This window comes from Oncorhynchus keta, chromosome 12 (assembly GCF_023373465.1).
Source record: "Oncorhynchus keta strain PuntledgeMale-10-30-2019 chromosome 12, Oket_V2, whole genome shotgun sequence".
In the NCBI taxonomy this organism is placed as follows: Eukaryota; Metazoa; Chordata; class Actinopteri; order Salmoniformes; family Salmonidae; genus Oncorhynchus; species Oncorhynchus keta.
The window spans coordinates 26,314,461-26,340,267 of NC_068432.1; the positions used below are offsets into that span (position 1 = coordinate 26,314,461).

The 25,807-nt window shown below is 39.8% G+C and overlaps 2 protein-coding genes across 4 annotated transcripts; one reads left to right on the forward strand and one right to left on the reverse strand.

Moving 5' to 3' along the window:
• Positions 1–27: 27 nt before the first annotated feature.
• Positions 28–12,901, reverse strand: LOC118391180 (etoposide-induced protein 2.4 homolog). Of its 3 annotated transcripts, none has more exons than XM_035782287.2 (11): positions 12,878–12,901; positions 6,506–6,635; positions 5,655–5,800; positions 5,258–5,318; positions 5,050–5,116; positions 4,815–4,939; positions 2,922–3,041; positions 2,621–2,732; positions 2,402–2,513; positions 2,201–2,275; positions 28–2,074 (listed from the first exon to the last, which is right to left on the reverse strand). In XM_035782287.2, exons 2-11 carry the CDS (start codon positions 6,545–6,547, stop codon positions 1,909–1,911), a joined length of 1,026 nt encoding a protein of 341 aa, XP_035638180.1. In that variant the 5' UTR covers positions 6,548–6,635; positions 12,878–12,901; the 3' UTR covers positions 28–1,908. The 3 variants fall into 3 exon arrangements, with proteins under 3 accessions (XP_035638180.1, XP_035638178.1, XP_035638179.1); XM_035782285.2 differs by lacking the exon at positions 12,878–12,901 and adding an exon at positions 10,458–10,623; XM_035782286.2 differs by lacking the exon at positions 12,878–12,901 and adding an exon at positions 10,318–10,460.
• A 2,690-nt stretch (positions 12,902–15,591) lies between these two features.
• Positions 15,592–17,022, forward strand: LOC127906307 (C-type lectin domain family 4 member E-like). Its single transcript, XM_052457917.1, has 3 exons — positions 15,592–15,730; positions 15,812–15,915; positions 16,318–17,022. The coding sequence occupies exons 1-3, from the start codon at positions 15,593–15,595 to the stop codon at positions 16,322–16,324; spliced, it is 249 nt and encodes an 82-aa protein (XP_052313877.1). The 5' UTR covers position 15,592; the 3' UTR covers positions 16,325–17,022.
• Positions 17,023–25,807: the final 8,785 nt, after the last annotated feature.

The following is a 25,807-nucleotide window of genomic DNA, read 5'->3' on the forward strand; positions in this document are numbered from 1 at the left end:
GGTCAATCAAGATTACTTCCAAGTAGATGTAGTGTATACTGACCAATTTTATTTAGGCAATACTTTTACTCCAACCTCACAAATATCAATCTGCATACATAAACACTATGCTTCTTACAATTACTACATACCGTTTAAAAAACACTTCCCCTTCCCCCGCAACCCATGAGATTAATGACTAGGTGAAAGCTAGATGATGGTAATCCCCTTGGTGAGGTTTGGTTGAACATTAGAGCCAAGTGACATCATGTAAAACAAGAAGCCCCTACAGGCTGTTTGTATTTGCCACTGCTCATGGGGGAACATAAACACAAAGGGTTTCTCCCCTGTCTGTTACTTCAAGAGAAAATCTGTCAGAAGTTCAGCTCAGTGACATCTTCCTAGTTCCTACTCTACAGTCCTTGGTGTGCAATTGATTTGAAGCAGAAGTAAATCAAACAGAGTAGTAAAGAAGTTTGGCAGTTTCATCTGATCTGACCCAGCAGCAGACAGACAGCTTCACCTGTCTGTCTAATGCTGCGTTTACACAGGCAGCCCAATTCTGATCTTTTTTCCACTAATTGGGCTTTCGACCAATCACATCAACTCTTTTTCAGAGATGGTCAAAATACCAATTAGTGAAAAAAATATCAGAATTGGGCTGCCTGTGTAAACGCAGCTTAATACACCCCTATAGAAAACCGCTTTCTTAAAACAGCTAACTTCATTTATCACCACACAACAACCAGTGATTTCATATTTGGATTTTTTAGGTAAGGATACTCTTCCTTGGTAGTGTGAGGTTTAGATCAGGGCCTGTATCCACAAAGCGTTGCGCATCAGGAGTGCTGATCTAGCATCCGTTTGGACTTTTAGATCATAATGAATATAAGATTGTATGGACAGATCCTAGATCTGCGGCACTTTGGCTGTGTTTACATAGGCAACCCAATTCTGATATTTTTTCCACTAATTGGTATTTTGCAGCCTACATGGATACAGGCCCAGCTCCCATGCTGAAAGCGTAAAAATTAAGATTCCTCTAGATAAAGCCCGTATAGGAATAAATAAAGTGTCCCTTTGTTTTCACCGCACAAGCTTATCCCTGGGGCAGAGGAGTAGCAGTGTCACCCTGGCTTTATAGCGAAACAGCTATTCATGAACAAGACAGCATCCTATCAGGGTGAAAGGAATGTCACTTGCAACACAGAAAAAATTACACTTGTGCTTTACTTTTGAACATCGCACACGTCACCCCCTTCAATTGAAAAGCCGAACAGGCGTCTTTGGGTCACACATGTTTTCTACTGCTTGAGCTCCTGTTTCTCTTATAAAATATTATCTCAGAAATATTGTGGAGCTCCTGCACCAAAACAGTACCGTCACCAAAAATGAACACAGGCACGGCACGTATTTCAATCCAAGTCAATCATTGATAACATCAGTCCTGGCAAAAATGTAACCTTTTCCTTTTTCTCTTCCACATCCAGTGTTTTATAAAAATCAGTCTGGGATCAGTCACTGGGTTATAAACAGATTAAACAAACAATAAGATAGCAAACATTGGAGTTGGAATTGAAAAGAGCAGAAAAAAACAATGTATATGACAGCTTGTGCTGTATTTAAAGCTCTCAAATGGCACATCATACATAAAAAAAACTATTAAACAAAATAAATGAGAAAAATATATAATAACCTGTGTGTTTTGAGTGTGAGGGACAGGGCAGTCAAATCTCATTCGTCATTCACATTAAAAACACACCTTGCAGGTGCTCCAAAAGAATATGAAGGACTGTGGTAGAATCATTAAAATCACATAAAACCCCCCTTAAACCAAACAAACATCATTCCTCTTCCTGTCCACAGAAAGAATCAACTGCTCCTCCATTTGTTTACTAAGCAGTTGCTGAGCTGCTCCTTTGTCGCCCATCACTGGGAGGGTAGGGGTCTCTGGCGGCCAGGTGAGGCGTGGGGAGAGGGGGGCAGCTTCTCGGTGGAGGTGGACAAAGTCAAGGACGACTGTAGGTGGACCGTTTTGTGGAACAGCTTGTTGCTAATCAGCACAACCAGAGAGAAGAGGCGCAGCTGGAAGTGACTGTGTGGAAAAGACACGGGAGGAAAGAGTGAGTGAGCAGGGAAGAGGATTTCACTGGTTCTTTTTACACAAGTGAATCCATTTGATCACTGGTCATTGTTAGGGCTTGCAGTGCACCATACTCACTATAACTTTGTTGGGGTCTTGGCCTCGTTAGCGCTGATGATGAACAGAGGAAACAGGATGGAGAATAGACAGCCACTAAAGCAGAAAAATATATAATTTGAGTGGATCATTCAAATGATTTGGTATATCAGTAGAACTGAAAGTCTGCATATTGTAAGAGTCTCGTGTTTGGATTGAAAGAAGGGCTACAAGTGGCGTTACCTTATAATATATGAAGAGGGGAGGGCAGTCAATAGAGCCATGGGGAGACCAAAGCCAAAGTAGTAGGGCCAGTTCCTCTCAATGTTGGACAGCCGTTGGTGCATCTCAATGCCTTGGATGAAACGGTTACAAATGGGTTGAGATTCTGCTCAGTTCCTATTACCTAAAATGAGCAAAATACTTTGAGAAGAAAAACATCTGAGTAGAAAGGAGGCACACCATGGTTGAACCAGCGATACTCAAAGCAGTAGAGGGAGTAGAGCAAAGACATGTGAAGAAGGCTGACCATCTGTCCAATGGCATCGATGGGGAAGAGACTCACAACCATACCCTAGTGGACCACAACAAAGACAAGATGATGAGCTAATAGATTTACTATTAACTTCAACCAATGGATGTAATGAATTAGAGCTCTCAGCGTTGATCCCGAAGACCCCTGTATGTTTTAATTTCAATATAACCTTAGTGAACCCTTCTTTGTGAACTTGAAGACACATGGGAACGTCAATTGCTGTACTACCTGAATGAGGAAGAGGGCCTGGAGGAGGAGGTTGAAGAGCATGTCAGCGATAATCTTACTGACGCTGGGGAAGGGCTGGGCTTTCCGACCAGACACCTCAAACGCCAGGTCAGCTATGTCCTACAGCAGACAACCAGAGGGCATGTTAACCTCCTGTTTCACTGTGTGACATATGTTATCATCTCAAAAGATCCTCGGGCAATAACAGTGTAAAAACACTGGAAGGGAATATAGATAGCATAGCAATAACACATTGGAAATCCGTTACTGCTGTGAGACAAAAAGGAAAGCATAGCCAAGCATTCATTCAACTGTATTAAAGCCACTACTCCATCGCCTGAACATTGCTGGAAAGCTATAAACATCGTCAATAGAGACCGCAATTGGTTTATGATAAAACTATGTATATACAGTGCCTTGCAAAAGTATTCATCCCCCTTGGCGTTTTTCCTATTTTGTTGCATTACAACCTATAATTTAAATGGATATTTTATTTGGATTTCATGTAATGGACATACACAAAATAGTCCAAATTGGTGAAGTGAAAAAAACAACTTATCTGGTGCAACCAATTACCTTTAGAAGTCACATAATCAATTATGTGCAATCTATGTGTCATTGTCTGTCACTTGATCTCAGTATATATACACCTGTTCTGAAAGGCCCCAGAGTCTGCAACACCACTAAGCAAGCGGCACCATGAAGATCAAGGAGCTCTCCAAACAGGTCAGGGACAAAGTTGTGGAGAAGTACAGATAAGCGTTGGGTTATTAAAAAATATCAGAAACTTCGAACATCCCACAGAGCACCATTAAATCCATTATTAAAAAATAGAAAAAATATGGCACTGCAACACACCTGCCAAGAGAGGGCCACCCGCCAAAACTCACAGACCAGGCAAGGAGGGCATTAATCAGAGGCAACAATGAGACCAAAGATAACCCTGAAGGAGCTGCAAAGCTCCACAGCGGAGATGGGAGTATCTGTCCATAGGACCACTTTAAACCGTACACTTAACACAGCTGGGCTTTACGGACGAGTGGCCAGAAAAAAGCCGTTGCTTTTTGGCGAAACTTTTGGTGTTCGCCAAAAGGCATGGGAGACTCCCCAAACATATGGAAGACGGTACTCTGGTCAGATGAGACTAAAATTTAGCTTTTTGGCCATCAAGGAAAACGCTATGTCTGGCACAAACCCAACACCTCTCATCACCCCGAGAACATCATCCCTACACTGAAGTATGGTGGTGGCAGCATCATGCTGTGGGGATGTTTTTCCATTGGCAGGGACTGGGAAACTGGTCAGAGTTGAAGGAATGATGGATGGCGCTAAATACAGGGAAATTCTTGAGGGAAACCTGTTTCAGTCCTCCGGAGATTTGAGACGGACGGAGGTTCACCTTCCAGCAGGACAATGACCCTAAGCATGCTGCTAAAGCAACACTTTAAGGGGAAACATTTAAAATGTCAACTTGAAGGAGCTGGAGCAGTTCTTGAAGAATTGGCAAAAATCCCAGTGGCTAGATATGCCAAGCTTTTGAGACATACAGCTGCAAGTCTCTTGGGGTAATTGTTATGCACGCTCAAGTTCAAGTTATTTTTTGTCTTATTTCTTTTTTGTTTCACAACAAATATTTTGCATCTTTAAATTTGTAGGCATGTTGTGTACATCAAATGATACAAACCCCAAAGAAATCTATTTTAATTACAGGCTGTAAGGCAACAAAATAGGAAAAATGCCAAAGTGGTGAATACTTTCGCAAGCCACTGTACGACTAGTGCTCTCCGGTGCCAACTGAGCAGCAGTTGTCCTTGACCAGCTATATCCCACCCTTGTTACAACGACAACCACAAAACATCTAAGTCATCACCTGTGTACTAACAGAGGCCTCACCTGGAACCAAATGGCGTTGACTATCTTGCTGAGCACAAACAGAGGGAGCACCCAGAGAGCACTGAACACGGAAGTCAATATGAACTCCAGCCAGGACCACACGTTACCATGGAGTGAGGGGTCACCTGTCAAGAAATGTCTCTTTGAGTGACAGGTTTTACCACTGTTATTAACAAATCACTATGAAGCATGTGATAATGGAGTGAACCCACCCCATAGTTCCAGGCAGGCATACCGATAATTATTGCTGTCAGAGTCTGCAGCAGTGGAATAAACACCCGATAGAAGAGGAACAGACTGAGCTGCAAAAACATTTGGAGGGATTACTAACATGAACAATGTTGTTGTAGTATTACTTCTCTGCCCCTCTCATAGAAAAATCAGTATTTGCATGATATGCATTTTTCAAACAGTTTTAAAATATAGAAAAGTATGTTTCTTACCCAAAACACTCCCCCATTCCACGCACAGCACTGAAAAATCCTACTGGCTAATTTGGGTTCACTGAAAGAGAGAGTATGACTACACATTATCACTCACCATTGTCATTAATAAGCACAAAAAAGGTATAGGCCTAAGCCTACTGTTCACACTGGACAGCACACAACGATCCATGTTAAAGTTTTTTAATATGAACCCGTCACAACTAGAAAGAGCATATCAGGTTAGATTTTTATACCCACAATATCGTGCCAACCAAAACAGAAATGTGCTGTCTCTGATTTTTTTCTTCTACACCACCCCTTCCAGCACGGTTCCAAAAACTGGGGGTTTTGAAACCAGTCCAGCTTGGCTCGGCAGTGTGAATAGGGTATTCAAGTCGTAATTGCCAGTGTCTACCTCTCCTGTTTGCGTTCCTCACTCTGGGCCCGTCTCTGAGCCAGGGCCCCGCTGGCTCTCCTCTTTCGCTGCTCCTCCCTTTTCTGCTGGATGCGGGCATCCAACTTGGAGATAGTTCCGATCCCCAAAATGGAGTCCTTAATCCCCTGTAGGACACACAGAAAATTCAAAGTGAGACTGGGGTAAATGCCTTATGAAGAAAATCAACACAGCACATTCTTCTAATGTTGAACACTACACTGTATGTTAGACTTGGTATGTGTATACGTACATGGGTGGAAAAGTTCCTTTTAATACCAAAGCAGTGTTGCAAATACAAAATGTATCTTAATATCATTGAAGTCAGGTAACTTGTGCTTAAATTCACTTGCTTACCTAGTAGCACAGTTGAAATAAAAACACTTGAACTATACCAAAAAAACAAGGCTAATCTTTGTACTGCTTTTGTGGAGGAGATCTTCATCTGGAAGTAAGGTAATGAGGGTCAAGGTAAACAACATGGGTAAACATTTGGTTAAGCCATTAAATGTAGGCTACTATGGTTTTGCCCGAAAGCAACGTTTGCGCTAAAGCAAATTAGAAAAAACACGAAAGAAAAAGCTTAAACTTTATTATAATGTTTAATTTGTCTAGTGTAAAAACATACTAACTTACTAGACGAAATGTCTAATGGGCCGAGTGGATGGCATCAATTTAACTAGAACATAATTCCCAATGGATCTAAACAGAGCTTGCTAGTTGGTTCACCAGCTCATGATTCAGACTCATGATAGCTGTACCCTCCTTTAACCCCATGTGTAGGCCTATCACTTGTGTGTGGACAGACGGGGTGTGTTGGGTTGCCGTCTGACCGTCGCAACATTACGGAGGAAGGCCCTGACACTGTCTGTCATCTCCAGACCAGCTGCAGATCCATCAACTGCAGGAGGGGGTGCTGGGGACCTGGTCAACTCTCATTGCAGGGAGGGCACACCTAGCAACCTGTGACATCACACCACACAGGAGAAAAGTTACGGAGAGCAGCAGGTTCACTTTGCTCCAAGTCTCATATTAAAGAGCATGTTATTCAGCCTCTATTTAGGGAAGTTTTTATTAATGGCAAGGAGGAGCACACCAAGCAACCAGTGACATCACCAGTCACATCACACAGTTAAATATTTAGAGCAGGGCTCTCCAACCCTTATTCTGCGTTCTGGACAACTGGGAACTCGGAAATCTCGGACTTCCGACTTCAGTGCATTCAAGACAACCTAGAAACATACAAAGATGTATGTTCCTGGAAGACAACTGGGAACTCAAGGGGAAAAAATGACCTTCGACTGGGGAAAATAGTTTTGAACAGTTATTCAACTAAGAAACTCAGGCATCTTTCTAGAGCTCCTACTTTCCGACTTGAAGATCACCGCAGTCATGATTTTACCTATTTTTTTTCATTTATTTTGTCCAGACACAGCAGGGGTTCAAACTGAAGAAACCAGTTCCTACATTTGAATATAGAAATGTATTCTATCAAACAAAACTATGCTACATTTTATCTCTGGGACCCTCAGGATGACAAATCAGAGCAAGATTACTGAATGTAAGTACTAGAGGTCGACCGATTAATCGGAATGGCCGACTTAATTAGGGCCGAACAATCGGAAATCGGTATTTGTGGGCTCCGATGTGCCGACTGTTTTTATTTTTTAATACCTTTATTTAACTAGGCAAGTCAGTTAAAAACACATTCTTATTTTCAATGAACAAATACCATGTTATTGTTTGAGAGTGCACAACAAGAAACTTATCATGGCAACTGGTTTGATACATTCACCTCTGAAGTTAATAATGTACTTACTAGAGGTCGACCGATTATGATTTTTCAACGCCGATACCAATTATTGGAGGACCAAAAAAGCCAAAACCGATTAATCGGACGATTAAAAAAATATATTTGTAATAACGACAATTACAACAATACTGAATGAACACTTATTTTAACTTAATATAATACATCAATAAAATCAATTTAGCCTCAAGTAAATAATGAAACATGTTCAATTTGGTTTAAGTAATGCAAAAACAAAGGGTTGGAGAAGAAAGTAAAAGTGCAATATGTGCTATGTAAGAAAGCTAATGTTTCAGTTCCTTGCTCAGAACATGAGAACATATGAAAGCTGGTGGTTCCCTTTAACATGAGTCTTCAATATTCCCGGGTAAGAAGTTTTACGTTGAAGTTATCTGAATTATAGGACTATTCCCCTTCATACCATTTGTATTTCATTAACCTTTGACTATTGGATGTTCTTATAGGCACTTTAGTATTGCCTGTGTAACAGTATAGCTTCCGTCCCTCTCCTCGCTCCTCCCTGGGCTCGAACCAGCAACACAACAGCAGCCACCATCGAAGCAGCGTTACCCAAGCAGAGTAAGGAACAAGTAAGGAACAACTACTAGAAGGCTCAGAGCGAGTGACGTTTGGAACGCTATTAGCGCGCGCTAACTAGCTAGCCATTTCACTTCGGTTACACCAGCCTCATCTCAGGAGTTGATAGGCTTGAAGTCATAAACAGCACAATGCTTGACGCACAACGAAGAGCTGCTGGCAAAATGCACGAAAGTGCTGTTTGAATGAATGTTTACGCGCCTGCTTCTGCCTACCACCGCTCAGTCGGATACTTAGATACTTGTATGCTCAGTCAGATTATATGCAACGCAGGACACGCTAGATAATATCTAGTAATATCATCAACCATGTGTAATTAACTAGTGATTATGATCTAATATTTTTTACAAGATAAGTTTAATGCTAGCTAGCAACTTACCTTACTGCATTTGTGTAACAAGCAGTCTCCTTGTGGAGTGCAACGAGAGAGGCAGGTCGTTATTGCGTTGGACTAGTTAACTGTAAGGTTGCAAGATTGGATCCCCCGAGCTGACAAGGTGAAAATCTGTCCTTCTGCCCCTGAACAAGGCAGTTAACCCACCGTTCCTAGGCCGTCATTGAAAATAAGAATGTGCTCGTAACTGACTTGTCCATTTAAATAATAATAATATCTTTAAAAATCTATATATATATATATTTTTTAAATCGGCGGCCATTCCGATGAATCGGTCGACCTCTAGTCCAAACACACCAAGACAGTCGTGAGGAGGGCACGACAACACCTTTTCCCCCTCAGGAGACTGAAAAGATTTGGCATGAGTCCCCAGATCCTCAAAAACGTATACAGCTGCACCACTGAGAGCATCCTGGCCAGTTGGCATCACCACCTGGCATAGCAACTGCTCGGTATCTGATCGTCAGGAGCTACAGAGGGTAGCGTGTACAGCCCATCACTGGGGCCAAGCTTCTTGCCATCCAGGACCTATATACTATGCGGTGTCAGAGGAAGGCCCAAAAAATGGTCAAAGACTCCAGTCACCCAAGTCATAGACTGTTCCCTCTGCTACCACACAGCAAGCGGTACTGGAGCGCCAAGTCTAGGACCAAAAGGCTCCTTAACAGCTTCTACCCCCAAGCCATAAGACTGCTTAACAATTCATCAAATGGCCACCCGGACTATTTACATTGACACCACCCCTCTATTTATTTTTACACTACTGCTACTGGCTGTTTATGGCAAATGGAGTATCACGTTAGCCTGTTACAATCTGCTAGTTATCCAACCCTGTTCCTGGAGAGCTACCCTCCAATTCAATCCCAGTTGTAACTAACCTGAGTCAGTTTATCAACCAGCTAATTATTAGAATCAGGCACGCTATATAAAATAGGGTTGGAGTGAAAAACTACTGGACAGTAGCTCTCCAAGAACATGGTTGGAGAGCCCTGATTTAAAGAGCATCAGGTTTGTTTTGCTCATAACATTAATGTTAGAAAGAGCATGCCATTGTATATGGCCTATACTATTATTCAAACAATTTTCTAAAATGGTTATAGCATATTTCTGAACAAGTATAGATCTATCACTCTCACTTTGCAGCTAACAACATCTATATGCAAGCCCAAAATCCATGCCACATTTGAGCATGTGGACACCTCATGTACAGGCCTAGATCGAGGGACTTAAGTGTCTGCAAATCCCTTGTTCACTTTGGCTGTTAAAAGGTTTCAGGTTAATGTAACATACACAACTACAGTGGAATGCCTTTCTTGCAAACTCAAAACCCAACAATGTAATACTAGAGAGAAAAAAAATTAAGCAAGCATACTATATACAGGGTCAGTTCCAATACCATATTTACAATGTGCAGGGATACTGGAGTGATGGAGGTAGATATGTATAGGGGTAAGTTGACTAGGCAACAGGATATATGATAAACAGGGTAGCCCGAACATGTATGTGAGTGTGTGTGTAGAGTCAGTAGAATTGTATGTGCATGGCATTCTTATGTTGAATAGCCAGTTACATTATCAAGTGATGTTAGAGACACCGTTATCTAGCTAACTAGCCATCTGTTAGCCAGTTATGATTGAAACGTTGTTTTGCCTCAATTCTAGGAACCCCAAGGGTCCCTGTGTCTCGGGGCAGACAACACTGAAACGTTATCTAGCTGCAATAACATTATACAACCAACTGTTGTTAATCACATACCTAGCTACTTGCAAAAACGTTAGTACACAGACGTTCAGTAGTAACATTAGCTAGCTACATTAGGTGTCAAAACAAACAATTATAGCTACCTAGGCAAATCGTCCAAATGCAAAAGGTGCAAGCTAACATGACCGGCAACTGTCTCGCTAGCTAACAACGACTTTACATGATTTAGCTAATTGAATCAAAAACAAGCCAGATAATCGATTATTTAGTCAACATGGCCTACCTCATACGACAGCTTCACTTAAATAATCTCTTCACCTCTTTTTTTCTGCAACAACAAACCAAACCCTGCCCCGTAACTTGTGTAATGCGCAAACTCCAACCTAACGGATTATGGGAGATGTAGTGTGGTGTCTGGGACGGCTGAAAGTTGTCATCTGCTTGCTCTTTTGGGGTTATGCCCTAAGGAAGCACCCGTGACGAATATTTGTGTAAAGGGTTTTGTAATGACAATTTTCCAGTGAATCATCACTCATGGATTTCATACAATTAAACACTGTAGTAGACCAACATATACTAAAAAAATAGAAACACATGTGTTGGTCCCATGTTTCATGAGTTGAAATTAAAGATCACAGACATTTTCCATCTGCACAAAAAGCATATTTCTCAAAAATGTTGTACACAAGGTTGTTTACATCCCTGTTAGTGAGCATTTCTCCTTTGCCAAGATAATCAATTCACTTAACAGATGGCATATTAAGAAAATGATTAAACAGCATGATCATTACACAGGTGTATCTTGTGCTGGGGACAATAAAATGCCATTCTAAAATGTGTTGTTTTGTCACACATCAAAATGCCACAAATTTCTCAAGTTTTGAGGGAGGGGTGGGAAGTGGACATCGCAGGTCCCTGAAAGATTGCGGAAGTGGATGCTGAGTTTGAATTAAGCAGCGCATCGAGTAAATTTGGTAAAGACGAATGTTCTGAATGGACAACAGTAGTATAAAAAACTGGAACAAAAAGGAAATTGTCAAAACTTTTATTAAAGGATACATGTGTAAATGATAATGAATTGCTTCTTCTTCCTTATTTTGATTCTTTGTATTTCTGAAGAGCAAATACCTACACATGTGAAGCTTTGTTATGTAAGATACGCCGTAAGAGCTTTCATCCCCAAACCACTGCAGTGTAAGAATTGTAAAGGATTTGGCCATGTTTCAAGTGTTTGCAGACGAACAGAGTATACTGAAGAACGGAATACTGAAGAACAGTATACTGAAGAACGGTAAGGGTGAAGGAAATTGAGGTGGCAAATGTTAGAGCGGGTAATCGAATCTCCTATAAGGAGGCGATTAAAATAATTGAGAAAACAAGTGTTGCTCTTGGAGATATGGTAGTGGATACACCACAGCCTGTAGTAAATGTTTTCTGCCAGACAGCAAACCTGTGTTAAAAAGGTGGATTTTGTTGTGTTCATTGCCACAGTTATAAACTGTTCAGCACAAGTCTAAAAGAAGTGGAAAAACACTGGACATTATTCTGGCTGCGGCATAAACGTTTTGGGACTCAAAGATTTTACATCTGAAGACTTGCAAGGGGTACTGGAGCCGGAAGACCCGCCCTCCCAGGTTCTCCTTGAACCTGTGTAGGGATCAGATCGTTTATTTAAAAACATTTTTTTTTTTTTTTTACAGAAACGTTGTTTGATTTATTTAATTTATACATTTTTTGGTCGTTTTTTGGTAGTTCAGTTTTTTTGGGGGGAATCCTGTTTCCATCCCACAAAGTAGGTGGACATTAAATTGTGTGATTGCCAATATACCATAGATGTCACAGAATTCTAGGAGTGGTGGGTGTAGAGTCAGGCGCAGAGAGCAATACTTCCAATGGATGTGTTTATTTCGCTTGGTCTAGCCAACAATCAGGCAATGACCATAAATCATGTATGTCTCCAAAAACCAGGAAATAACATACAACAAATTGCGTAGGAGAAAACAACTTCACCACTGACAGGAATAAGACAGCACAAAAGCAGACGGGCACTGGAAGTTGAAATAGACCATTGATGAACCAAAAAAAGCAACAGGTGAAAACAATCAATACAAAACCAACAGAAAAGAAAAAGGGATCGGTGGCAGCTAGTAGACCGGTGATTTTTGAGTGGCCTTATATTGTCCCCAGCACAAGGTGCACCTGTGTAATGACCATGCTGTTTAATCAGCTTCTTGAAATGCCACACCTGTCAGGTGGATGGATTATCTTGGCAAAGGAGAAATGCTCACTAACAGGGATGTAAACAGATTTGTTCCCCAAATTTGAGAAAAATAAGCTTTGTGAGTTTGGAAAATTTCTTGGATCTTATTTCAGCTCATGAAACATGGGACCAACACTTTACATTTATTTTTGTTCAGTGTATATATAGCCTACACTTTCTAATTTGGAACTTCTAATGGGGTTGGATATTTGGTTTCAGTGACAATGACCATAAAAGCAGATGATCACCGATTTGACAGCTCCAACGCAGTTACATCTCCGACTGCCTAAACAAAAGCAATGATAAGCTATGTGTTTATTGGTTAACGTGGGTTACCACTGAACCTGGCCTTAAAATGTGCAAAGTGGTAGTGCTTAAGTGCTTCACAAAAGTTGCATGCATTTTTATCATCCACATCATCAATTATTCATGTTTCCACTTACGCCATGGGGTTGTGGGAGGTGGAATGTGCTATTTCTTCACATTCATGACCAAGCCCTTCTCCCCCGATTGCTCAGTTTGTCCGGGCGGTCAGGTCTAGGAAGAGTCTTGGTGGTCCCAAACTTCTTCCATTAAAAAATGATGGATGCCACTGTGGGACCTTATATAGACAGGTGTGTGCCTTTCCAAACCATGTCCAATCAATTTAATTTACCACAGGTGGACTCCAATGAAGTTGTAGAAACAGCTCAAAGATAATCAATGCACCTGAGCTCAATTTCGAGTCTAATAGCAAAGGGTCTGAATACTTATTTAAATAAGGTATTTCAGATTTTTTAAAGTACATTTTCCAAAATATCTAAACCTGTTTTTGCTTTGTCATTATGGGGTATTGTGTGTTTATTTTTATTTATTTTATTTCACCTTTATTAAACCAGGTAGGCAAGTTGAGAACAAGTTCTCAATTACAATTGCGACCTGGCCAAGATAAAGCAAAGCAGTTGGACACATACAACGACACAGAGTTACACATGGAGTAAAACAAACATACAGTCAATAATACAGTAGAAACAAGTCTATATACAATGTGAGCAAATGAGGTGAGATAAGGGAGGTAAAGGCAAAAAAAGGCCATGGTGGCAAAGTAAATACAATATAGCAAGTAAAACACTGGAATGGTAGATTTGCAGTGGAAGAATGTACAAAGTAGAAATAAAAATAATGGGGTGCAAAGGAACAAAATAAAATAAATAAATAAATAAAATAAAATAAATACAGTAGGGAAAGAGGTAGTTGTTTGGGCTAAATTATAGGTGGGCTATGTACAGGTGCAGTAATTTGTGAGCTGTGTGTGTAGATTGATGAGGATTTTTTAAAATGTAATCTACTTTAGAATAAGGCTGTAATGTAATGTAAAAAAATATGAAAAAAGGACAGGGGTCTGAATATTTTCAGAATGCACTGTATGTTTGATTATGGGTCCACTCGAAGGTTTCTTCCTTCTAGGGAGTTTTCCTTGCCACTGTGCTTCTGCTTGATATTTTGGGGTCCTGGCCAGGTTAGGTCCTACTAAAGCACTTGTGACAACTATTGGTGTAAAGGGTTTAATTGTGTAAATACCATCTTCCAATGAATCATCACTCATGGATTTAAAACAATTTAACACTGTAGTAGCCCAACATAATTTTTCTATTCCTGTCTACTACTACTTTGAATGACAGGTTTTTTTGACACTTATAATTATCATGCTGGGAAGCAATAGTACCAATAAAGTATAATATCAATGGAGAGGCAACCACTTTTCCAGGATATCAACAAGGTCAGTCTATCTTTTCCTCTGTGCCAAAACCACATGAAAACTTTGACAGAAGTTGAGACCTGAAAGGTAGGGCAATATATAGGAGGAAGAATAATGATAAGAAAAACTTTAAATGTTGTCCCTGATATACCAGCTTCCTGTTTTCAATTTGCTTAAATAAGTTCCTCAATCACAGAGCTTGTCCATTGTGGAGAACCACACTGTCACCACGCATACTTCATCACATGAGATGGAAGACATTGTCAGAGCAGGAAATTCTTAAATCAATGTGAACCATGGAAACCTTTCCGAGGATACAAAGGATATACACATGAAGACTGAAGCAAATGATTCAGAAGAGGCTGAAAAAACAGGTAAGAGAGCTTATGTTAGGATGTTGGATTCAAACCAACATCCTAACATCCTGTCAGGCTAAATTCCTCTTCCATGGACAAATGGATGTATAACCTGTTATAATGTGTCATGATAAGGATGCATTTTGTTTTTAGGGACAACACAAATTAGGTTACTACCTTGCTAGTTGTACATTCAATGTCATTGTCAAGAAGTAGACAGGCGTTATTCAGTGCCTTCCTCTGCTGTTTCCTAACCAACCCAGGAGCTGAGAATACAGGGCCAGGGAGAAGAGTCTACAGACTGGTCACTGTGAGCTTTGGTCTGCTGTGCATTGTACAATTAACACTCAATGTCTCCCTGCACCGCTTCTGTGATTGAAATTATTTCTGACAAAATAGCTTTGAAATATAGTTAGCAAAATCAGGAAAATTATGCAAACTACAGTAATGACATGCTTGTAACTGGAGAATCTTAAACTGCATGTTTTTCAAAAGATAAAGGAGTTGTACATATAATGCTGAAAATAACAAACAGCTCATGAATCATAGGCTCTTTCTGCAATCTAAATCCTAGTTTCTCTTCTTAGAGCCAACTCTGCACTCATACACTGGTTACAGACCAGTTACAATAACCTAACTGAAGAGACTGACCAGCTACGGACCCTTTTCAATGTCACTTTAAAAGATAGAAACCAACTAGAGACCAGTTTCACTGCCATGTCTAGCGAGAGAGACCAGGCACAGACCAGTTTCAATGCCGTGACTAATGAGAGAGACCAGTTAATTAATGAGAGAGACCAGTTAATTAAAGCTACAGACCAGATGAAGACAAATTATGATACCATGACTAAAGTGAGAGATCAGTTTCAACTGTGTGCTAAGTGAGTTGTACTTTATCTGAAAAAGGAGAGCGAGAGTGTAAACAGTCATTGATTCACCATCTTGGAATCCTTAAACAACCATAATATTTATATATCTAAATGGATAATTCACTAATGTTTTTGTGTCAATATGGACATGAGTGCTACTTTTCTACTGCTCTATTATGCTGCTTTTCAACAGGGATGGTAAGACGGGGATGGAGGTTTTTCGGCTCCAGTTGGTATTACATCTCTACTGAAACTAAATCCTGGGAGGAGAGTAGAAAGGACTGCAAGAGGAGAGGAGCAGACCTGGTGATCATAAACAGCAAAGAGGAACAGGTGAGAGAAAGAAAGGAGGGAAACTAGTGTGGGACTGTTGATGCCAGTATGCCAATATATTTTCTTCTGCCAATATGCTAGGAATTTAACAATGGATTCCAAAAAATGAGGTACTGGATTGCTCTGTCTGACATAGAAATGGAATCGACCACGACATGGGTGGATGGCACACCACCGACCATAAGGTAAGAAAATTATTTTTGTGTCTTTTACAGAATTGGTGCAACATTGACATCTGATTGTATTGTGTGCTTTTAGGTTTTTAGATGCTTGGAGAGCCTAATAACATGCATGGAACTGAGGACTGTATATAGCTGATGCACCCTGCTACTTTCAATGATCCCTTACAGAGCTAGAATGATGAAACATGCAGCAATTTGTTCTTCTGGATCTGTGAGACAGTAACATGTCTGTAGGCCTAACTCAAACACCAGAACGTGAAATGCATGTCAATTGCTTCGCCATAGATGAGAACTTTAGCATTATTTGCTAGGTAAATGGTAATTCATAGTATGCCTTCACAAAGTTAAATTAATGTTACTGAATGCTAACACAGTGTTACGTGTACTCCCCCTCCCCCTCTCCAGCTCTTGACGTCGGCAGATTATTGCGCACACCTGCCACCATCGTTACTTGCACCTGGGTCTCATGAGATTCACCTGGACTCCATCACCTTCCTGATTACCTCCCCTATATCTGTCACTCCCCTTGGTTCTTTCTTCGGCAGTTATTGATTCTGTTTCTTGTCTGTGTGTTTTTCGTGTTTCTTGTTTTGTTCCATGTTTTGTTTATTTATTAAATGATTCACTCTCTGTACTTGCTTCCCGACTCCCAGCGTACATGTTACACACAGCAGATTACGGCCGGATACATTTATTAACAGTACAACATGCTAATACTCCTTTCACCTCTATCATGTAGACATTCCTTAAAATTGCCATTTAATGTTGAATGAACCATTATTACTTCATTTCATCTCTTACAGACTTTAACAAACTTTTCTGTAGTGCTCTCATGAACCATATTTACATATTTATTTATGTATATTTACACAGTGCCTTCAGAAAGTGTTAACATCCCTTTTTCCACATCCTGTTGTGTTACAGCCTGAATTTAAAACGTATTACATTTATATTTTTTTTGTACAAATGAATAAAAAATGAAAAGCTCAAATGTCTTGAGTCAATTATTCAAGTATTCAACCCCTTTTATGGCTAGGCTAAAACGTCCAGGAGTAAAATGTGGCTTGGATGACAGCTTTGCACACATTCTCTCACACAGCTTCTCCTGGAATGCTTTTCCAACAGTCTTGAAGGTGTTCCCACATATGCTGAGCCCTTGTTGGCTGCTTTTCCTTCTCTCTGTGGTCCAACTCATCCCAAACTATCTCAATTGGGTTGAGGTTGGGTGATTGTGGAGGCCAGGTCATCTGATGCAGCACTCCATCACTCTCCTTCTTGGTCAAATAGCTGGAGGTGTGTTGGGTCATTGTCCTGTTGAAAAACAAATGATAGTCCCACTAAGCGCAAACCAGATGGGATGGCGTATATCTGCAGAATTCTGTGGTAGCCATGCTGGTTAAGTGTGCCTTGAATTCTAAATAAATCACAGACAGTGTCACCAAAAAAGCACCCCTACACCATCACACCTCCTCATCCATGCTTTATGGTGGGAACCACACATGCGGAGATCATCTTGACCTACTCTGCGTCTCACAAAGACACGGCAGTTGGAACCAAAAATCGCAAATTTGGACTCATCAGACCAACGGACAGATTTCCACCAGTCTAATGTCCATTGTTCGTGTTTCTTGACCTAAGCAAGTCTCTTCTTTTTATTGGTGTCCTTTAGTAGTGGTTTATTTGCAACAATTCGACCATGAAGGCCTGATTCACACAGTCTTCTTTGAACAGTTGATGTTGAGATGTGTCTGTCACTTGAACTCTGTGAAATATATATTTGTGCTGAATTTTCTGAGCCTGGTAATTCAAATGAACTTATCCTCTGCAGCAGAGGTAACTCTGGGTCTTCCTTTCCTGTAGCGGTCCTCATGAGAGCCAGTTTCATTATAACACTTGATGGTTTTTGAGACTGCATTTTAAGAAACTTTCAAAGTTCTTGAAATGTTCTTTATTGACTGACCTTCATGTCTTTAAGTAATGATGGACTGTAATTTCTCTTTGCTTATTTGAGCTCTTTTTGCCATAATATGGACTTGGGCTTTTACCAAATAAGGCTATCTTCTGTAAACCCCTCCTACTTTGTCACAACACAACTGATTGGCTCAAATACATTAAGAAGGAAAGAAATTCTACAAATGAACCTTTAACAAGGCACGCCTGTTAATTGAAATGCATTCCAGGTGACTACCTCATGAAGCTGGTTGAGAGAATGCCAAGAGTATGCAAAGCTGTCATCAAGGCAAAGAGTGGCTACTTTGAAGAATCTCAAATATAACATATATTTTGATTTGTTTAACACTTTTTTGATTACTCCAGTTGCCGGAGAGGAAGCAAACCGCTCAGGGATTTCAACATGAGGCCAATGGTGACTTTAATACAGTTACAGAGTTTCATGGCTCTGTTGGGAGAAAACTGAGGATGGATCAACATTGTAGTTACCAGTGATGTAGGAGTCTTGTATCGAGACCACATTTTGAGTGTCTCGGTCTTGTGTCGGATACAGTTGCATTCGGTCTTGACTTGGTCTTGGACAGTGAGGACATGTAATTTCTTCCAGAGACCAGCCGAGATCAGCGGAGTAAAATGCTAACTAAGGCAACAATGATATGCAAACCAGGTATTGAAAAAGTTTAGTCCGAAGTCTTGGTAAGTTATTTGTGATGCACAATTCTGTCATCATGCCCCATTTGCCCACCCTCTGAGGAGCCAGGCCCATCCAATCAGATTGAGCAAAAACAAAAAAAGAATACATTATTATTACAAAAATACTCCTCAGCACCCCCCACCCCCCCAAAATATATGTTTGTAGATTTTTCCCAGGCCTCCAAAATGGTCTCCTGATGTAGTTTAAGCATTGTTGTGGACTTAGAACATGTCATTTTTATTGTTTTTCTATAAAACAAAAAGTTTAATTTTGAGAATGCAAATCTGAAAAATATATAGGAAAAATAAAAATAACAGAAAAATATAGGAATTTTCACACAGGGTGCCTTTCCTTCGTTGTGCAGGCTGTTAGGGAAAATGTTTGCCAAATCAGAGTATACACACTTCTCCAAGCACCACTACATAGGGCTGATGGAAAGACAGCAGCCACACACAGCATGATGTTAAAAAGCAGACCATTCACTATGACATAATAAGCCAGTAGGTCCCAATCATAAGAATGCAAAAACACAACCATTAGGCTAATTATTTCCTTATCGAAATATACAATAATTACTTCCCATTGCAGAAAATGTTTAATGTTTAGCACAAAGTAACCTGTGACCTAAAGTTTAAATGCATCAATGTTTCACACACAAGTTATTTTCAAAGAGATGGCTATCAGCGAGCTCCAATAAAAAAAAAACAGTTCCACTCACCAGATGATGATCATTTATACTTAACTTATTGTTGAAAGTTATTCTTGAAAAGGGAGAAGTTAACAAATTAGCAACAACATCCTCTTCGATAACACCTGCTGCTGCCGCTGCAAACTGGCTTTCAGCAAAAGATAGCTAGCTAGACCATGGGAAATCTACTGCTCCTGTGACCTGTTGGCCTTTGAGAAGGCTGAAGTTTCCATATTTTTCGTAAAAACGGTCAAAATGTGATTGGTTGATTCCACTGTCACTCCAAAATGTGGACCTAATACAGTTACATTTTAAATTGAATTGAACCTTTATTTAACTAAGCAAGTCAGTTAAGAACAAATTCTTATTTACGATGACGGCCTACCAAAAGGCAAAATGCCTCCTGCGGGGATGAGGGCTGGAATTAAAACGATTAAAAATATATATAAATATAGGAGAAAACACACATCACGACGAGACAACACTACATAAAGAGAGTAGATGGCAGATGCCTTATATCTAGCTTCTGATGGACTAGCCAATGGCTGATTTAGCTAGCTGGATTTATCGCCCAAGAGACCACCAAACAAAACTCAGTGTTAACCCTTTCCTTTCCAACAAAATTGGCTCTATTTTTCTTCAGCATGCATATATATGTACATTTATGTACATCATTGGTCACACCTCATTGTCAAGTAGAAAGTCTTAATAAACCATTTGCTGTTTCATACCATGCCATTTGCAGATTTGAAATAGATCCATATATCCTTTTCAGGGTAGCCTAGTGGTTAGAGCGTTGGACTAGAAACCGGAAGGTTCCAAGTTCAAACCCCCGAGCTGACAAGGTACAAATCTTTCGTTCTGCCCCTGAACAGGCAGTTACCCACTGTTCCTAGGCTGTCATTGAAAATGAGAATTTGTTCTTAACTGACTTGCCTAGTTATATAAAGGTAAAATAAAATTAAAATACATTTCAGTTCACAGGTTGGTAGTCTCCTTCACTGCCTGTGTGGCACGCGGCGATAACAAACAGGTGGTGCATGGGCATCTTCTTGAAACAACAGTTCCCTGTCTGCCTGTGGTTATGTCTAAAACAGCATCATTTACAGAGATGCAGTGACAACGTACAGAAAGAAATCTGCAGGTTGGTGAAGCACAAAGACCAACAGTATAGCAGTAAATAATGATACAGTATCATCATATAGAAGCCATATAGAATTGGTCTGCTCATATTACTGCAAATGGACCAATGATCAAAGCCAATAATTAGATTTGAGGTTAACACAACACAATACAGATGAAGTTCTTGCACATTGTGTCACAAAACATATGATTTTCATGTAAATGAGTGCCATTCAAGCAATAATAATAAGTCATAAAAATGACAGTGCCAAGATTAAGGGATGAAAAGAGTTTATGAGACAATATGTTTCATATTTCAACAGACAGATATTGGCAGATGTTACTCCAGTCTATTTAATAAACAAATCAGAATTAAAATGTACATTCTTAAAATACTTACATTGAGTTGTGCAGACTTTGTGCAATACTGTATACATGTATATTTCTTATAGACCCTGCGTCACCACTAGCATTTTACACTGTGCAATGGGGCAGTGCTTTAGTGCAAAACAAAAGTTGCATGACATTTCTTCTTCCACATCATCAATTATTCATGTTTCCACTTGCACATCTTGAAAACTGCGGGTAGCACTGCTGCGTTTCAGCCTTTCACTGATCTGCTATTAGAGGGCTAAAACATTTTTATTTTGTACCAAGCAAAGATTTCAAGCTTAATGATCTGAAGCGTTATTAACTCTAAACAGAAAACTTTTTTTTAAAAGACCAGCCCTTCAGTTGACATCCATCACTGACTTAATCACTTAGGTTATCAGAGCTATGTGGTTCTGTTACTATCCCCAGATGGCATTATGAATACTACAAGGTGTGGAAGACACTGACAGCATTTTTCTTCTTACAAAAAATAAATCAAATGACTTAGTTAAATACAGGGAATACTTTAGTTGAAAGTGTATGCATAACTGTGTCATTATGCCTATATAAGTGTATCATCATGACACATGACATTTTGCTCCATGTGCTAAATTCACAAAGGCATTAAGAAGTGGAGATTGGAGCATGGAGCTCATAGCTGGTCATATGGATTAAGTCCATGAATTCTAATAAATGTTTTCCTATGCTAATTGGTGATTATGTCATGAGGTATTATAATGACAGTATGTATACCCCCTCAAAATCATGATAATGGACCTTTATGAAAGATTATCTCAAAAATTGTACTCTCTTTTATTTATTTATTTATACTGAGTTTAATCCCTTACACAGGAATCTCTTAACTTTCTCTAGTCAATCAAGTAAATTGACTTTGATTTTTATACACTGTGAATGGCTGCAACGTCAGGAATTTCTTAACCACTCCCACTACTATATAGAATGCATCATGTGTCTAGTGATCTGTGGAGGATGGTTGATGTTGACTTTTAGAAAAAATCTTGGTTTAACACCTCTGTGTCAAGCATACATAAATGTTCATGTCAATTTTGCATCAGCAAGTAAGGAGGTTTACATAGAGAAAATGTCATAGCAGCAAAGTATAGGTATCATTAAGGTACACTGTATCTGAGACAAGAAAAACACAAAAACACAAAATCACAAAAACACTTCTCACCAGCAATGAGGTCAAGAGCTTTGTTTCTGTGGGTTTAGTAGGTTTTGTAGTATTTTTGTTTGTTTGGTAGGTACTGTAGTATCATTAACCTGTTTTATTCATGAAGTGACAGGATTTCTCATTGTCTAACGTCAGATCGTGTCACTCCAAACGCAACGCTCATCAGTGCAGGCGGAATCGATGTGCTAAGACAATGGGGATTTCTCTGATAAGAATGTAGATGGAGGAACCATAGAATTGGAATGAATAGAATTACAACCATATAATTATCATTATAATTATATTGGAGGAACTATACATCATGTGCAAAGTAGAGCCTCTCTTTCCTTCCACAGAGGATAATAAAAGAAACAGCTACTAGTGTTTAACTAACTAATATGTATTGCAATGAAAGGCTCAATTCCAGAGGGGTAGGTTACACTAAAAACAACTGGCTATAGGCCTACAAATAGATGACAATTTTAGGTACCATTAGTTTTTAAAGCCTGTAATATAGAATGGTGTGGTACCTATAATAACCACCTACAATAGACAGTTTGTTGTTATACTGTAATTCACAGTTTCGCAAAAGTTTCTTTCCCACGTTGTGACAGAGGACATAACACATATATTGTGACATTTTCAAGTGTTACCAATAAGTTAACTGCATCTAATCAACAAGCTGCAGTTAGAGTCCTGACTGTTGCGTGTGTCATAACACTTTAATGCCAAAGTCAATAAGTGCCAGTATTTGCATCCTGAGTCAAATGGAACAGTCTGTATTGTGTCTTTTGTTAAATTAATTCACTTTCAAAATACTGGTTTCCATTGTTTTGGGGATAAGGCTTGATAAGGTTGTATTTTTTATATTTGTTTTATATATTTGGTTATAACTAATTCTACATTACACACCAACCAGTTTAAGCAGTAATGTTTGATTTGGCAGGTCCATGATATGGGGCCTTTGGGAATCAGATAAAACATATCTGTAAAACGTGGCCCATTTGAAACTTGGAAGTTCAGAGTGACACAAAAAATAAACACAGTCGACCAAATGTCAAACTATGCTGGCTGTTGAAGTTTATGAGTTGTACAGTACTAACTAACCTTACATTTTCTTTGTGTTAATGAATGTTCTCGTCAATATGTTTATAATTAATCATCCAATATGACCGAGGCTTAAGCAAAAAAAGAAATAGTGGGATGTATGGTTGTATTTAGCTTTGAAGTCACAGCCCAAGAGTCACAGCTAAAACGTGTGTAGCCTGGATACCAGACTGATCAGCTCCAGAGTTAACAAATAAACTACAGTAGCATTTAGTCTACCAAGTTCTTTGTTATCATTCAAGCCATTTAACCCGTTCAAGTAAATGGTCTGTAGACCTATCCCTCGCAACAGGACTGTTCTTATAATATTTCACTTGCCTGACTGGATTCAGCTACTAATAGAAAAAACTGTCTGTATCAAGTCCGTATGATCAGTTCATTGAAATACGCACATTTATAAATACACAACAAATGTACCTGTCCAGCACTCTTTTCCCTTGTAAAGTGTAAAATGTAACTAGATATTGATGTATATATCCTTTGAAAGATGACTCCTAATCTGCATATTTTCATTTAAATGGAATAAACAGTAATATCGTAATTGACTGATGAGTTTTCCCCATTTCATTTGTGTGGAGTTAAGAGAAATGTTTTAACCTTAACCCACTTCAGTACATAGAACTCCGTTAATTAGAGTATAGAATTTATTGGTAAACATTCAAAGGTACACTACATGTCCAAAAGTATGTGGACACCGGACACCCCTTGATAATTAGGGGATCCGGCTATTTCAGCAACACCTGTTGCTGACAGGTATATAAAATCCAGCACACAGCTATGCAATCTCCATAGACAAACATTGGCAGTAGAATGGCCCATGCTGTAGAGCTCAGTGACTTTCAAGGTGGCACCATCATAGGATGCCACCTTTCCAACAAGTCAGTTTGTCTAATTTTTGCCCTGCTAGAGCTGCCTCGGTAAACTGTGAGGGCTGTTATTGTGAATTGGAAACGTCTAGGAGCAACAATGGCTCAGCCGCGAAGTGGTAGGCTACACAAGCTCACAGAATGGGACTGTTGAATGCTGAAGCGCGTAAAAATCGTCTGTCCGTTACCGAGTTCCAAACTGCCTCTGGATGCAATCAGCACAATAACTTCATTAATTTAAATAACTTCATTAAGCTTCATTAAATGGGTTTCCATGGCGGAGGAGTCGCACAGAAGTCTAAGATCACCATGCGCAATACAAAGCGTCGGCTGGAGTGGTGTAAAGTTCGCCGCCATTGGACCCGCTTCACCATCTGGCAGTCCGATGTACAAATTGGGGTTTGGCGGATGCCAGGAGAATGCTACCTGCCCCAATGCATATTGCCAACTGTAAAGTTTGGTGGAGGAAGAATAATGGTCTGGGGCTGTTTTTCACGGTTCATGCTAGGCCCTTTCGTTCTAGTGAAGGGAAATCTTAATGCTGCAGCATACAATGACATTGTAGACAAGTCTGGGCTTCCAAATTTGTGGCAATAGTTTGGGGAAGGCCCTTTCCTGTTTCAGCATGATAATGCCCCCGTGCACAAAACAAGGTCCATACAGAAATGGTTTGTTAAGATCATTGTGGAAGAACATGACTGACCTGCACAGAGAGAGCCCTGACCTCAACCCCAACGAATACCTTTGGGATGAGTTGGAAAGCTGACTGCGAGCCAGGCCTCACAAATGCTCTTGTGGCTGAATAGATGTAAGTAACCTCAGCAATCTACTGAAAAGCCTTCTCAGAAGCGTGGAGGCTGTTATAGCAGCAAAAAGGGGACCAACTCCGTATTAATGCCCATGATTTTGGAATGAGATGTTCAACGAGCAGTTGTATTTATTTAACCTTTTATTTAACTTGGCAAGTCAGTCAAGAACAAATTCTTATTTATAATGATGGCCTACCCCAGCCAAACCCTAACCCGGACAACGTTGGACCAATTGTGCGCCGCTCTATGGGACTCCCAATCACTGCCAGTTGTAATACAGCCTGGAATTGAACCAGGGTCTGTAGTGACGCCTCTAGCACTGAGATGCAGTGCCTTAGACCACTGCACCACTCAGGAGCCTTTGTCCACATACCTTTGGCCATGTAGCTTATGTACAATTTCATGACTAGATAAATCCCCTCTGACTGACAATTGTTTTCTATTGGTTTCAACTCAGAGTGAAAGAAAACAGGGAGGGAGAAGTAGTTAATAATATACTCTGAGGTTCATCTAATATTGATGTTACTATTGTATTTTCACTAGTGCAACAATTACAATCCTTATGAAATATATTGCAGTAATATAATAAAAACAGCAATGAGGTTATACTGCTTCTTGTCTCAGATCAAATAGAACTCGAAAGAAGCATGAAGGATGTCTGACTTGGGCTTGTAATGTGGGGAACTTTCTCTGCTCTGTCATTAAAACATATCTTCCTATCACCATACTTCATGTGGGGAGAGTTTAAGATCCCTGAAGAGAAGCCTTTAGAACGTTCTTCAGGATTCCAGAATTATACCACGATGTTAGCATTATACACAGTACTTTACTTTAGATTAAATTATTGCACAGCCAAATTCATTTCAGAACTGGTCAACTTCAAGACCATGAAGAACATTACTTTTCATTAAAGTAAAAGGTGCACTATACAATGTCATGCCATGGATGGTTAGATTTAATAAGTGAGATGTAGACACAGGCCTGGCACTACAAGTGGGTTAAGTTTGGCCTCCTCAAATAGACTCTTGGGGGTGATTGAGTTTTGCTTACGTTGGCAACTCTAGTTCACCTTTATTCCTGGCATGCCATGGGCCTGTGCACGATTAACCCAAA